This window comes from Pelobates fuscus, chromosome 3 (assembly GCF_036172605.1).
Source record: "Pelobates fuscus isolate aPelFus1 chromosome 3, aPelFus1.pri, whole genome shotgun sequence".
In the NCBI taxonomy this organism is placed as follows: Eukaryota; Metazoa; Chordata; class Amphibia; order Anura; family Pelobatidae; genus Pelobates; species Pelobates fuscus.
The window spans coordinates 323,730,449-323,747,313 of NC_086319.1; the positions used below are offsets into that span (position 1 = coordinate 323,730,449).

The window sequence follows — 16,865 nt, forward strand, 5'->3', positions numbered from 1 at the left end:
CAGTATAATCTATTAGTGTGTAATGAGGGAAAATAATGAGGCCAAATACAAGTAACGTATTAACCCACTTATAGTTGTTACTAAAGGTAACTGTCTGTAGTGCTGTTAGGTGTGACAAAGGAACTGGAAAGAGGTGGGATATCTCTTCTCAATTTATTTAATATTGTTATATCAATTTATTTTTTGATCCACACAGTGCTCCCTCATTTCATGGACTTGTGACCTTAAACAGCTCCAGCATGATACAGTGAATCTCACTCTGCATGTTTACTACCCATGCCTTGCAGGAACAATCTGCAGGGTACAGAGTGGGCATCTGCAGGGTACAGAATGGGTGCAGGGAGGGCATCTGCAGGGTACAGAGTGGGTGCTGGGAGGGCATCTGCAGGGCACAGAATGGGTGCTGGGAGGGCATCTGCAGGGCACAGAATGGGTGCTGGGAGGGCATCTGCAGGGTATAGAATGGGAGCAGGGAGAGCATCAGCAGGGTCCAGGATGGTTGCTGGGAGGGCATTAGCAGGATACAGAGTTGGTGCAGGGAAGGCATCTGCAAGATGAAGAATGGGTGCAGTGAGAGCATCTCCCGGGTAAAGAATGGGCGCAGGGAGGCCTTCCGGAGGGCAGATTGTGAACTCCGACAAGAAGCTGCTCTGTTTCCGGTAGATTGGCCAATCTTCTTCAATATATACAGGGTAGTAAATTATGCATCATATTATAGTAGAGGATTGTGCATGTCTAGTTTTCCTGGGAGGGCTACAGTTATATGTGCTGGCAGAAGGAGTTGTCATATCTGTAAGCTAGTTTGAGCAGGGCCCTCGTCTTCCTATTGTTCCTGTGTCACTGTGTAATTGTCTCATTTATTGTAAATGTCCCCCCTTTTCATAATATTGTAAAGTGCTGCGGAATTAGTTGGCGCTATATAAATACCAATAATAATAATAATAATAATAAACCCTGTTCTTAACATTGTACTGGCTAAAAGTGACTGATTAATCATTAAAAATACAAATCAATATGTACAGGGACACAAATGTTATCCCACCAAATAAATCAAACAGATGTATGAAGAATGGATGTGGTGGAAAAGTAATGAATGTTTACTGCTGTTCATCAGTAAACACAATCCCGTCTTTCTTACCCAGGAACTGGCACACAGAAACAGCCACATGCATGGTTAAATCCTCTGACAAAGCTTCGCTGGGGAGGACAGTCTTGGTGTGTCACATTTGTTGCTAAAACAACAGAAATATATTGTAAGATCTCTTTATCTTATATAATAAAGAAAAGAAACAACAACAAACAAACAAAATCAAACAAAAACTAATAAGCTTTCCTAGGACCACAGTAAAACTGTCCCTTTTGTTATGAGTTTGTTAAGAGATAAGTGCTCTTTTTTTAACTTGATGCCCTACATATTGTGTTTTAAGTGACAGAGCTTTTGACTTATATGTTACATAAATATATAAATATATTACATGTACATAATGGTTAACCCTTCATTATGGAAAAAAAATGCTACTTTGGGTCCTGGAGACATCATAGTAAACCAGAAGACACAAGGTGCTCCAGCCTGGCCAACATATGGGGGCATTCTTTTTAGTTGAGACATTTGCCTTTAATGTAACTCCTCTTATTGATATGATGGAAGAGGGGCTAGACAGACTAAGTAACACAGCATATCAGTTTCAGGAAAAGGGATGAATAATGTTGGCTGCTTACTGATCCTGGGCAGGCTGGACTAAATATTTGATATGCAGTCAATTTAGTAACACTACGGTAAAACATGTTCAGCTCCTTATCCTGGGTATAGTGATAGTATAACCTGCATATAAATATTCCATTTGTCATGAAGTTAGTGATAGTGTTGACTGATTGACTTGTTGAATCCATATCAGATTTGGAACCATGTAGCACACATGTTCCATAACATGCCATTAAATGGTCAAGAGAAGGGTTATCATGACTTCAAAGGATACAGGATGAAAAGTCTAGCTGGGCTTACTGAATCTCATGAACAATGCCTCGCTATAGTAATAAGGTGAAGATAATTTCACAAACACAAGGGGTATTCCTTAGCTCCACTGCTACAGATATAACACACATGGCTGGGAAGGCTGCAGTAATACAAAACCAGAAATACTGCACATGGTTATTTACAAAAGTGAGAACTCAATGTGAATTTAAAGTGAATTTCAAATTTAATACCAGAGTAGCCAAACTTAAAGCATAGTTGACTTAAAAGATTTTTCCACTTTGTCTATTTTGACATTAAATTTGAACCTTCAACTGAGGTTGTATTTTATCCACATGCATTTTGAAAGCAGTTGTAGGGCAGAATAATCAATCATTATAATAATAAGATGTTTTGGGAGTGCCCTCACCATTCGATGTAATACTCCCGTCTTCATAACGTTTAATTAGCACTACATCTACGAAATCTCTTGGAGCAATAATACCCATCGCAGCCGACGGTGTTACAGTTCGGCAAACAGATATATCCTTAAAAAGATAAATCAGGAGTTACAGTGTATATATACTTTTTTAAACAGACGAAAATATGCATGCAAAAAACGTAAAAAATAAATGGTTTTCAACACAATGCCCATTTTTATCTACTACAAGCAGAAGAAATTGCTGACTCAAATAGTTCATCATCAGTGCATCTAATGGAAATACTTATATTGTTTAAGATGTTTTATTAGTGTTATAGATTACCAATGCTCTGGGATTGTAATTAAATAAGTAATGGTCAAACAAGTCCCAAATCCAAATGCAATTTGTGTTACAGTTAAGGGAAACAGATGGAGCATTGTGATTGGCTGGAATTTACTTTGGTGTTACCAGAACAGGTAGAGGAAATTGAGTGAGTTAGCAGATGTTCCTTGTTTGCCATTTGTATTGAGATTACTTTTCCTTTCCGCACAGCACATATCTATAAAGTTCGGGTCGGTAAAGTACACACACATACATAGGGTTTAGGATAGATATGGCTTACACACCTATGTATCCTATTTCCCAGGATAAGATATAAAAAGTCTACTGGCTAGCTGGACATTGTAACTATTATCTCATAGAGATGTTGGCTGCCAACCAGTGGGCCGATAACTGCTCTACAAAATATAGGCCAATGATATCTAGCTTTAACAAATTGACAATTTTGGATTACATTTTGAAAGACAGTTGTCAGGATTTTTTCTAGTGACAAGAGAATGTCATCCCAACACATTTTAGAGTTGTTGCCTTTTTTTTTTTAAAGGAAAAGTGCACCGTGGTCACTTGGCACACAGGGTCAATATTTATGTTGGCACCCCTCACCTTGCATTTTACACTTTTGTGTGTCACTCCATGCCAACTCATCCATTTGTGTATATCTCCTGACTATACTTGTGTGTATCCCCTAATCCTTCCTTTCAAGATTGTGTGCCTCAACCCCTCTCACCCTTTTATGTTACTTATGGTGTATCTCTTAAGCTCCCTTACATCTTATATGTTTCTGAACCTTCCTACACTTTTTTTGTGGGTGTTAACCACCCACATACATACATACATACATACATAGATGTGCAATCACACATGCACTCACATACAAACATGTACATGCACAGTCACAAACACACACAAATCTCACACAATCAAGACATACGTAATTACAGAATTATGCACACAATCACTTACACATACATATACCTAGACACATAGTCACACATATACAATGTTACATACAGTCACACGCCCACAGTCACACATCATCACAGTCACCATTACATACACAGTCAAATAGTCAGATGTACACAGTCACACAAATAGACTATATCACATATAGTCACCTGAGTACAGTCACATACAGTCACACACAATGTCAGAGACACACACAGACAGAGACACAGAGTCACACACACAGACATAGGCATGCAGTTACACACAGATTCAGGCACAAAGGCATCAAATCTGCCTCCTGACTTTAATCACACTCAGTATGGGAGCTTGGATGGAGTTACAGTCCCTGCTGTTTAGTGGTTGGGGAAGCAGGGACTCCTTGCTGCTCCCTCCCTCCCTGGCAAGCTACAGTTACCAGGCAGTTGGTGCTGGCGGCATATCACTCTGCACCCGCTACCTGTGTTGGTGATGCAGCTCCCTCCCTGCTAAACACGGATAGAAAATAGTGAAATCTTCTTTGCCACGCTACTAAAAGTAATAGGTGAGACAGAGCTGCTGTGTGCACCCCCATTCTGATGGTCACCTGTGGAGGACTGAGCCAACCGCTTTGTACATTACTGCTTAAAGATACATTTTCAAAAACAGGTGCTTTTGTCATCATGACGTAGCACAGTTAGATGTATGTGGTCCAAAGCTATTGCTGGACTGAAAACCCCACCACTCTGAGCAAAGCTGGTTAACAGTAGAATTGTAGTTTTAAATTCATATAGGTGACTGTGAAAAAAATATGTCTTTGATCTACCAATCAGATGCTCAGCGAGGTTTAATGAAGTGTGAATGTTAGCCATCATCGCTGTGAGATGCTGAAAGCGGTAGTCAAACAAAAACAAAATGGTGGAAGCATGCTATTCTGTATGTAGCAGGTATAATATCAGTATAACACCAGCATTAGCATATTATGATGGCTTATTCTCGTCTTCACTCACGTCTGTAATCTTTTCTATAAGCTGGAATTCCTCTACGTTATGATCCCATTTAACTCTCAATCCGCCAGGCTCTGGCTTCAAACATTCCCAAAGGTGTTCTGGTTTTGCAGGAATAATAGCTTCGCCCTTGTATCTAGAATAAAAACACAGTTCAACTTTCTATCAAAATTAGGCATTAAAAGAGTAGTGGAGCCACTAGTACTACACACTACCTACCGTGCTAAAGTTACTAACTCAGAACCAAATGATAATGAACTAAAAATATATATATTTAGTTAAATAAACAACATAAATATCAGTGAGAATTACTTTTTCAGGTTGTAAAAACAATACTTACAGGTTTCCGGTAAATTCAGACGACGGCCTCCAGTGCACAGTAACTCCTCCCTGTTTAACAAAACCAAGCTTTCTTTAATGACACATAACAACAAGAACGTAAACAAGCACAACTGTCACCTCAAAATATATTTTAATATAATAATGTTTTCATCAAGTATTGAAAGGAAATAGATTTTTTTTTTATTCTTTATTTTCGCCATGACAGAAAATTGATCTGCAGCATAAAGACTTGTGCAAAAATCAAACATGTTTCATATAACATTATTTCAGTGATACAGAAAGGAATATGACATGTATGTATAGTGGTTATTGGCCTGGTCATAATCCGTCATGGTTTTTAAAATTTTCATAACAACAGAAAATCAAAATAAAATGCAGAGTAACCTTATAAAGTAACATAACATAATAGCGCCGCCCCGCCGCTATGTTGTTGAGTGGTGTGAGTTGGCAGCCTTATCATGCTTTGGCGTTGCCCCCGCAACAGGCGGCGGCGAGCTGTGCCACTCACCCACCGGCTGCGGGTTCCTCCCTATTCCCCACCCCCAGGCACCCCCCAGAGTCTACCGGCCAGGGCGGTGGCTCAGAGCTAGGGAAGCATCCCAACAGTATAAAAATGAGAAATATGAGAGAGACTGTGATTCTCCCCACGACACTGGTAAGAGCGGGTCTGCCCCCAGCCTCTGGATCTGAGGCCACCAAGAACTGTCCCATCCCTCTGAGGGGGACTATGCGTCATATTGCTCCTACAGGTCCCATACCTTTTGGAAAGCGGTGGTGGTGTTTCTGACCAGTGTGGTTAGCCTATCCATAAGGTGATTATCCCTTTGGTGACAACTAAAGCGAGTGAGAGTAGGTCGGGGTTTGCCCACTTTTGTGTTAGCGCTCTACGTGCTTCTAGATAGATCATGTTGAGCAGTTTCTGCTTGTGTCTGTGGAGACCATCAGTTGGTTTGGACAACAGGCAGGCCCATGGTTCTAGGTTTAGTTGCCTTTGGAGGATACTTGAACTCAAGTCAACCACCTCCTGCCAGAATCCCATCACCCTAGAGCATTGCCACAACATGTGGATATAGCTAACCCTTAGTCCGCATAAGCGCCAGCTTGAGTCTGTAGGACTTAGTTTCATGTGGCACTGTTTAACACAGGTCATGTACCATCTGAATAGTGTTTTATAGGATTGCTCCTGTGATGCAACACATATGGAGGATTTGGCGCATGCTTCCCAAACGTCTTGCCAATCAGTCCCTCTAACTCCTCTCCCATGTCGGCTTTCCATAAATCAGTATAACTGATAACCTCTCCCACAATTTTGAGCAGAGATGCTGGTGATTACTTTGTTTGGGAGGTTTCTTTGAAACAAAACTTTTTTCCAAGAAGGTCATTGGTGTTTTCGTGGCTGCGCGGACCTCTTTGGTGTGAGCAAAGTCCCTAACCTGTATGTCGTTAACGGGGCTAAGGTGTGTAGGTGTTTGTATGTGACTATGTTATTGTCAACATAGAGATGGATAAATTGTTGTAGTCCTGTATGTTCAAGTCCTTTAGAGTATTTTGCTCACATTCCCGGTGGGAATTGTCTGTTCCTGAGTACAGGGGTCATTGGTGAGAGGGAACCCCCTAAGGCGTACTTTAGTGCTGTTTGGTCCCATATTTGGAGGGAGTTGAGGATGGCTGGACAGGTGGTTTGTAAGAAATCTCTATGTTTAGGTAGCCTGTTGTAAAATTGGGGGATATCTGCCCCTGTTAGCAAAGATTATATTTCTACCCATTGTCTCCAATCTGGAGGGGAGTGCCAGTGGATGATTTGGGTCAACTGCGCCGCTAAGTAATAGTGGTAAAAGTGTGGTAAACCTAATCCTCCCCTAGTTTTGGGGGTGTATCATAAGCTTCGAGAAAGTCTTGGGCATTTTTTCTGCCAAATAAATGTGTCTATGGCCTTTTGTATTCAGTGAAATAAAGGGTTAGGGGGGGTAGGGCAGGTGCAGGAATAAAGGCACTATAACAATTCAATAAGATGAAGTTGTTATAGCACCTATGGTTCCTTTAAAGTATATAACAGGATCCTGGAGCCATATACATGCACCGTTGGGTAGACAGTGTTTGAATCTGACATTTAGTCTCTATGGTCTCCCTTGCTTCATTCGCTGCACAGTACAGTGACATTATTTTGACAAAAATCAGCTTTAGTGAGGTCAGTAAAAATATGTGTAGGGAAATAACTATTAGGATTTGCTCTGTATGATTTTTAGAGTTTCCCTTGCTTAGAATACTGCACAGAGCAATGGCTGATTATGTCACTGCAATGTACAAGGAGTTTGAGCAGGGAAGACCATATAGACTAGCAGGACTATTCACTAAAGAAAGAATTAAAAGCCAATTTTAATTGGATTTCAAATTTAAAGCCAAAATAGCAAAACTGAGAGCTTAGCTAACTTAGAGAATTCTTCCAGTTTGGCTTTTTTTACCTTAAATTTCCAATTCTCTTTGAATTCTCATTTAAAAGAGCACTATAGTGCCAGGAAAACAAACTCGTTTTCCTGGCACTATAGGGTTATTAGGTTCCCCCCTGCCTCTGGGTTAAAGGGGTTAAAACCCCTTCAGCCAATTACCTGTATTACCTTAATCCAGGCTCCCTCGGCGCTGGTGACCTCTCCTCCCCCTGTCGACGTCAGCTCCAAATGCGCATCTGTGGCAAGAGCCGCGCGACCATTCAAACCGCCCATAGGAAAGCATTACTCAATGCTTTCCAATGGACGTAAGTGTCATCTCAGTGTGATTTTCACAGTGAGAATTGCGGAAGCGGCTTCTAGTGGATTAACCACTTCTTTGAAACTGCTATGCTTACATCTGAAGGGTTAAAACCAGAGGTACCTGGCACCCAGACCACTTCAGTGAGCTGAAGTGGTCTGGGTGTCTATAGTGGTCCTTTAAGTGAATTAAAACCTGTAACTAACGGATTCAGATAGTGTCAGACAAAAGGTGCATGCATGTGGCTTTATTTGGTGAAAGGATTATTATATTAAAAATATTTTTGAAGTAACACTTGTTCTTAACCCCTTAAGACCGCAGCCAAATGTACAAGTTGTGATCCAAAAAAAACGTAAACAAAAACTGGACTTTGCGCTATATGTCTGTCCAACCGTAATTCACCTCTTTCATATTAAATGCACCAACACTTATTATATATCATTTTATTCAGGGGAAACAGGGCTTTCGTTTAACATCAAATATTTAGGTATGGAACATAATTTAATATGAAAAAAATATAAAAAATTGGGAGAAAATAAGAATGTTTTAAATTGTTTTAGTTCTACGTGACATTTTAACTGTGAATGTCAAAATACTGTTTGCTTTTACTGCAATACAATACACATATTTGTATTCAGCGATGTCTCACGTGTAAAACAGTATCCCCTATGTACAGGTTTTATGGTGTTTTGGGAAGTTACAGGGTCAAATATAGCGTGTTACATATTTCATTTTTTTCACATTGAAATTCGCTAGATTGGTTATGTTGCCTTTGAGACCATATGGTAGCCCAGGAATAAGAATTACCCCCATGATGGCATACCATTTGCAAAAGTAGACAACCCAAGGTATTTTGGCCAGTGTTTGTGACTAAGTGGCTACTAAAAAAAACTGAACATACCCTATTTGCAACTGAACATACCCTATTTGCAATACCCTGGGTTGTCTACTATTGCAAATGGTATGCCATCATGGGGATAATTTTCATTCCTGGGCTACTATACGGTCTCAAAGGCAACCTGGTGAATTTTAATGTGAAAAAACTGAAACGCAAACCTTATATTTGACTCTGTAACTTTTGAAAACACCATAAAACCTGTACATGAGAGGTACTGTTATACTCAGGAGACTTTGCTGAACACAAATATTAGTGTTTCAAAACAGTAAAACATATCACAACAATTATATCGTCAGTGAAAGTGCCATTTGTGTGTGAAAAATGCAAAAAATGTCACTGTCACTGACGATATCGTCGTTGTAATATATTTTACTGTTTTGAAACACTAATATTTGTGTTCAGCGAAGTCTTCCGAGTAAAACAGTACCCCCCATGTACAGTTTTTATGGTGTCTTGGAAAGTTACAGGGTTAAATATAGTGCTAGAAAATTTAATTCCCTGAAATGACCTAATTATGTAAAATTATTACATACATATATACGTAGAATTATTATATATGTGTGTATATATATATATATGTGTATATATATGTATATAATTTTTTTTTTTAATTTATATATAGGTATATATATATATATATATATATAGTGATATATATGTATATACTTATGTATATAAATATATATATTTATTCGTTCTACATGTATTTTGATATCAATATACCCGTATTTTTCGCTCCATAAGACGCACTTTTTTTCCCCTCAAAAGTGAGGGGAAATGTCTGTGCGTCTTATGGAGCGAATATGAAGCTTTACTTACCTGTCTTGCAGCGTTGGCCGGCAGCACAGGGCGCACCGCGGTAGTGGAACTTGAATTTCATGTTCCGGTTTCCGGCGGGACTGAAAGGAAGTGTGCACAAGCTGAGTGCGCACTTCCTTTCAGTCCCGCCGGAAACCGGAACATGAAATTCAAGTTCCACTACCGCGGTGCGCCCTGTGCTGCCGGCCAACGCTGCAAGACAGGTAAGTAATTATGGGACAAGGGGAGGGGGACAGTATGGGAGAGAAGAATATGGGAAGGGGGATGAAGTCTATGGGGAGGGGGGGGAGATGAAGTCTATGGGGAGGGGGGGAGATGAAGTCTATGGGGAGGGGGGGGATGAAGTCTATGGGGGGGATGAAGTCTATGGGGAGGGGGGGGATGAAGTCTATGGGGAGGGGGGGAGATGAAGTCTATGGGGAGGGGGGGAGATGAAGTCTATGGGGAGGGGGGGGAGATGAAGTCTATGGGGAGGGGGGGAGATGAAGTATATGGGGAGGGGGGAGATGAAGTCTATGGGGAGGGGGGAGATGAAGTCTATGGGGAGGGGGGGAGATGAAGTCTATGGGGAGGGGGGGAGATGAAGTCTATGGGGAGGGGGGAGATGAAGTCTATGGGGAGGGGGGAAGATGAAGTCTATGGGGAGGGGGGGAGATGAAGTCTATGGGGAGGGGGGGAGATGAAGTCTATGGGGAGGGGGGAGATGAAGTCTATGGGGAGGGGGGGAGATGAAGTCTATGGGGAGGGGGGGAGATGAAGTCTATGGGGAGGGGGTGGATGAAGACTATGGGGAGGGGGAGATGAAGTCTATGGGGAGGGGGTGGATGAAGTCTATGGGGAGGGGGTGGATGAAGACTATGGGGAGGGGGTGGATGAAGACTATGGGGAGGGGGGGAGATGAAGTCTATGGGGAGGGGGGGAGATGAAGTCTATGGGGAGGGGGTGGATGAAGACTATGGGGATGGGGGGATGAAGACTATGGGGAGGGGGTGGATGAAGTCTATGGGGAGGGGGTGGATGAAGTCTATGGGGAGGGGGTGGGTGAAGACTATGGGGAGGGGGTGAGTGAAGACTATGGGAGAGGGGGACACTATGGGACAGGGGAGAAAAAAAATATTCTGTACAAACTGTCCCATAGTAAGAAACACTATGGGACAGTTTGTTCAGAATATTTTTTTTCTGGGTTTCTTCCTCTAAAAACTAGGTGCGTCTTATGGTGAGGTGCGTCCTATGGAGCGAAAAATACGGTATATATATTAATGTTAAAATACAGTTAGAACGAAATGACGCATGTTTATATATTTTTTATCTATTTATTTTTTATTATTTTTTTAATTTTATTTTTTAACATATTTATATATGTATTTATTTTTTATTATATATAAATATATATATAATGAAAATTATATATATATTTAATCAATATCATTGTACGTGTATTTTGATATTAATATATATATATAATTATGTATATATTAATATTAAAATACACGTAGACAGTGTATGTATATTTATGTGTATATGTGTATATATATATACTTAGATCATATATATAATAAATATATATATGATCTAAGTATATATTATTTATTTTTACACTGTTTTAACATCTTTTAATTTTATTTTCAGGCAGCAGGGGGAGTACCTGTCATTACAGGCACTCCCCCTGCTGACATTGACATGGATGGCTATGCCGTCCATGTGATCGCGGGATCCTCGCAAGGACCTCGCGATCTCATGGCCCTGGGGGGCCGAAGAGGACAGAGGGGGACTCCCTGGGCTCCCAGGTAAGTCCCCCATACCGCGATCGCCGGCGTGGGATCGCCGGCGTGGGATCGCCGGCGTGGGATCGCCGGCGACCGGGTAAGTACATTAGATCGCAGGACGTTCTATGCCGTCCTGGGGCGTTTAGAGCCACCAAAATAAGGACTGCATAGAACGTCCTGCGGTCTTAAGGGGTTAAAGTAGTGTGGGATTTATTCACTAAACTGGGTATGGCTTATAACTGAAAAGTGCATGGTGTTGGTCTAAGAGTTTCAACCCCTATATCTATTCTCTGCAATTCCTGTTTTGTGAATAAACCATGTGTCTTGCTGTACATAGCTTACATAGCAAATTGAAACAAATAAACAAGGACATACCTCTTTATAAATCTAGACTTGCAAAGATAACTACTGATAAACTCTGGCTACTACTGGTGCTTTATAAAGTATCAACACAGAACCAAGAGTAGAATGTAGTTACTAGAGTCACATGTAATGTGTTAAAAAGTGAAAACATTGTGCTTCCCATTTCTCTCTGTAACTTCCGCTAATGCTCTCTCCAAGCTAGTAAAGGTGTTGGTATTAGTGGGTGTCACGAACGCACCCTACTCCAAGAGTGTGCGTGACGTAGTTGTGGTGGTGAAAGGGTTAAAGTACACTATTTGTCTTCACTAGACCGGAAATAATGACAAAATCCCCCTTTTTAGCACCACCCACACTTAAACATAATAATATAACTATTACTATTTTAACGCTGCCACCACCAAGACAATTTATAAATGGGGTGCCTTGGTCCCCCAGGTAAATCAACAATAAAACCCACCAAATATTACTTAGTACAATATTTAAGGAATTACAAAAATACTAACTAGTCTCTTCAGGTAACGTGATTCTTAACCAGGCAAAGGCAGAACTTAATAAATGAATGTTTATTATGAACAAAGAATAGTCACAGTGCATATAACAATATATGATAAACAAGTTATTTACACCAACAACAGATAAAAACAAAAAGGATAAAATACAGAAGTCCTAATTACTCACTGTAGCCGGGTAGCAGTATAATCACGGTATCTCCGCTGGTAGTCAGGATAAAAACAGGTAAAACAAAGGCAGCGTAATAATAATCCCCCTTCCCCAAGGACTAGACGACACCAAGTCTGGGAGCCAACTGTGAACTGACCTCTGTGGGGGTCCCAGCTTCAAAAGATGTAACCCCTGTTGAGCTCAGCAATAACATCTCTGTAATTTGTGCCATTTACTACACAAATTACATTAAAGGATAATATTCCAAGGGTGTAATAATAAATTATACACCCTTGCCATAACAGTGGGTGGTAAAAAAGAAAAAAAAATGGAATGGGGACAAGATGGCAGAGAAAGATGGTTATGCTAACAAGTTAAAATGAGATGATTGAGAAGAAACAAGAGGACATTATGGTTGGGAATGGAAGAAACTTGGGGACATAATTAGAGAGAGGTAAAGTGTGACTGTACATTTGACTAATGGAGTGTGTGTTAGCTGTGTGTGATGCGTGTGTTGACCCCATAACTACTACAATCCCATCATCCCCTCATCACCACTGTCTCATAATCTGGTTATCATCTTCAGCCCCAACCACATTACCCATAACATCAGGTAATGTACATAAGCACCTTTAGACCTAATCACACACACTGTTGAGCTCATGCATGAGTGAAACTTAGTTTTTAGCACATTTAATGATATGCCTCTTTGTGTTTGTTGGTTACTTGTTTCTGGTGTCCCTAGAAGTGAGATACTAGAGGGAAAAAAATAGAGACACGGCTAGGGTGTTGAGTATGTGTGTGGAGCCTGCCTGTGGTGTATGTGTTTGGATGCTTCTTGTGATGGGGTTGCATGTGCAAGTGGAGAATACTAGTACTGGTGTTGTGTGTGTGTGGATAGGCTGCTTGAGTGAGTTTTGTGTGTGGAGACTACTTGTGGTGTTCTGTTCTTAAACTTCTTGTGATATTGCTTGCTTGTAGAGATGCTGCTTGTGGTGTTGCATTTCTGTGAGGTGCTGGTTTGGGTATTGTGTATTTGTGCAGATGCTGCTTGTGGTCTTGCATGTTTGAAGGGACACAACTTGTGTAGTTGTATGCATGGAGGACACTGCATCTAAGGATGAGCTGCAGAAGGAGGTTGCTTGTGAGGTTACTTATGAGGATGCATGTGGGGCTGAATAAATTGCATGGGGCTGTTTGTGGTGTGTTGTGTGTGGAAACAGTGATTTGGTCTGTGTGTGGTCTGTGTGTGTGGATAAATAGAGGAGGCAGTGTGTGGGGGGATAGGGGCTGAAATTTGAGATGGGGTAAAGTGCTGTGGTCTGCATGTGTTGGGAGAAAAGGTGTGTTTGGTGTGTTTGTGGGGGCTGAAATAGGGTTCCAGTGCGTGTGAGACAATAGTGTGAGGGAATAGGGGCTATGGAGTGTGTGTGAGGGGAAAACAGGAGTTGTGTTATCGGGGCAAAAGGAGCTGCAGTGTGGGTGGCGACACTGAATGCAGTACAAGGGAATAGGGAGTTTAGGTCTGTGAGCTAGGCTGGGCTGTGGGCTAAATATAAAAAAAAAAAAAAAAAAGTTTATTCTTCCCTCCATTTTGTTGATCTTGGACCAGGCAGTGGTAAAGTTTATTTCCTGTTCGTCCTGTGGGTTTATTATCTTGTCTTCATTCATCTCCAAGGGGTGCAGAACATGTGCAGTGCTCCCTCAGACCAGCATTCAGTAATGAATTATTAGAGCATTGATGTGGGAAACTACAGCATCGCTCTCATCCACTTCAATGACCAATGAATTTGGACCACAAGCTCCCTTCCCACCCTGAATTTAGAATGAACCGCTAGGCACAATTAGTCTTAGGTCTGATGGCCTGAGTACTTGGTCTATCCAGAATGTAAAGAATCAGGATGCAGACACTTGACATGCAGCTGTGGGCACCTGAAGCCCTAATCCATCCACTAAAGTAATTAGTCGAAGGCACTTCGACTTTTGTCGAAGTGTCGAAGTAAAACGCGGTTAAACTTCCGCGGTGGTCGTTAGTCGAGTGGCAGTCTATTTCCCATGAAAAAACGGCAAAGTCCCATTCGAACGGGTGTTCGAATGTTCGAACAGGACTTAGTCTCCAGCTGCGGTGTCGAAGGGTAGGGGAAGGTACAGGTCACCGCTGACCGCGTTCGACTGCATTAAAATGGCCGCCGCCACGTGTTCGAATGTCTAATGGCGGCCACTTCGACTACTTCGGTGACTTCGGAACTTCGACGGCTTCGGCACTTTGACTGTATCCGAAGTTCAGTATCGAAGTACCAATCCTTTGTGCAAAACTATTAAAGGGCCAGGAACAGCAATAGAAGGGAAACATGAGGAACTACCGGATAAGAGGGTAGTTTCTTCACACTGCTCCCCTATAAGTCCATGGGTTGGCATACCCGCCTAGACCCTGTTGGGCTGGCTTGGGGATGACCGAGGAAGTAAAAGAGAGAGAAAAAAAAAGAAAAAGGACAAAATGTTTTTAGGAGTCCAGTTCGGTCTGGCGGGACAGCCCGTCAGCATTACCGTTTTGTTTGCCCGGACGGTACTGCATTGTGAAATTATAGGGCTGAAGGGCTAGGCTCCACCGTAATAGCCTGGGGTTGTCACCAGCTACCCGGTTTTGCCATACAAGGGGGTTGTGGTCGGTCATGAGGGTAAACAGCCGTCCATACAGATAAGGCTGCAGTTTCTTAAGTGCCCAAACTAGAGCTAGACACTCCTTCTCCATGGTGGCATAACTGACCTCTCTGGGCAAAAGTTTACGGCTGAGATATGCTACCGGGTGTTCCATGCCGTCGTCTCCCACTTGGCTTAACACGGCTCCCAGCCCAAACATGGAGGCATCTGTGTGGACAAGAAATTGTTTAGTGTGGTTGGGTGCTGCCAACACAGGAGCCTCACTCAATGCCGCTTTAAGTTTCTGGAAAGCGTCCGCGCACTCTGGGGTCCAGGAGACCTGTTTTGGGAGGGCTTTTTTGGTAAGGTCTGTTAGGGGTTTGGCCAGGGCGCTGTATTCTGGGACAAAATTACGATAGTAACCGGCCGTCCCTGAGAGAGCTAGTACCTGGGTTTTGGTACGGGGCTGGGGCCAGTTAGCGATAGCCTCTACTTTAGCCGGCTCTGGACGCTGCTGACCGGAACCTACCCTGTGGCCGAGATACTGTACCTCGGCCATACCTACATGACATTTGTCAGGTTTCACACGTGACGTATCTGGACACGTGACCCAGGTGGTCCCCCCATGTGCGGCTATAGATGGCGATGTCATCCAGATACGCACATGCGAAGTCCTGGAACCCTTCCAGGAGCCTGTCGGCCATCCTCTGAAAAGTAGCCGGAGCATTCTTCATCCCAAAAGGCATAACCTTGAATTGGTATAGCCCAAATGGGGTGACGAAGGCTGACTTGGGAATGGCCGCAGGCTCCAAGGGGATCTGCCAATACCCCTTGCACAAGTCCAGAGTAGTCAAGTAATTCCCCCCCGCCATACGATCTAAAAGCTCATCTATTCTGGGCATGGGGTAGGCGTCGGTTATGGTGCGATCATTGAGCCTCCGGTAGTCTACACAGAAGTGCGTGGTGCCGTCGCGCTTCGGTACTAGTACTACCGGAGAAGCCCAAGGACTCTGAGAGGGTTCTATAACCCCTAACTCTAGCATATCCCTTATCTCGGTGAGCATACTCTCCCATACTGCCTCAGGGATACGGTATGGTTGCTGCCGTAACAGCGTTTCTCCCTGGGTTTCTACTCGATGTACCGCAGCAGAGGTATAGCCTGGGATGGCGGAAAACATTTCCCAGTATCCCTGCAGCAGTTGAGTCGCCTCACCTTTCTCTAAAGGGCTCAAGTTTTGACCCAAGCTGGCTTGGTCAATAGTGCACGGGGCGGTGTCTAATAAATCAGGGAGGGGTAGTCCCTCACTATCCTCAGCGGCGGGCGCACACACTGCGCCCACATCTTCCGTTCTTTCAAAATAGGGTTTGAGCATGTTCACATGAAAAGCTTTTGTCAGCCTTTCATCTGAACATTTGCTCACGATGTAGGTAGTCTCGCCAATGCGCTCTACCACTTTGAAGGGTCCCTGCCAGGCGGCTTGCAGCTTGTCCTTCTTAGCAGGTCTCAAGGCTAGTACTTTCTGCCCTAGATCTAGTACTCTATCCCTGGCTCCCCTATCGTACCACTTCTTCTGGCATTCCTGGGCCGTCTGCAGGTTCTCCCGAACTGATTCAGAGAGCCCGTAAACGGTCCCGGAACTCCAGAACATACTGGATGATAGGTACTCCCCCCTCATCTGTCTTGCCCTCCCAGTGCTCCCGTACGAGATCCAGGGGGCCCCGAACTTTTCTCCCGAAAAGGAGTTCGAAGGGAGAAAACCCAGTGGATGCCTGGGGCACCTCGCGGTAGGCGAACAGAAGGTGGGGAAGGTATTTTTCCCAATTCCTGTGGGACTCTGCAAAGGTTTTTAGCATCTGTTTGAGAGTGCCATTGAAACGTTCACAAAGCCCGTTTGTTTGGGGATAATAGGGGGCGCTAAATAGGGGTTTCACTCCGCAGCTCTGCCACAATTGCTGTGTTAGGAGGGCCGTGAACTGTGTTCCCCGATCAGA

At 42.9% G+C, this 16,865-nt stretch overlaps 1 protein-coding gene across 1 annotated transcript in view; it reads right to left on the minus strand.

The window, feature by feature from the left end:
- Positions 1-16,865, minus strand: part of STARD5 (StAR related lipid transfer domain containing 5) — a 37,883-nt gene that overhangs the window by 12,670 nt on the left and 8,348 nt on the right. The window contains exons 2-5 of the mRNA XM_063445662.1: positions 4,981-5,030; positions 4,644-4,776; positions 2,382-2,499; positions 1,139-1,232 (exon numbers count right to left, since the gene is read on the minus strand). Coding sequence (XP_063301732.1) covers positions 1,139-1,232; positions 2,382-2,499; positions 4,644-4,776; positions 4,981-5,030 — 395 coding nt within the window. The remainder of the gene's footprint in view (positions 1-1,138; positions 1,233-2,381; positions 2,500-4,643; positions 4,777-4,980; positions 5,031-16,865) is intronic.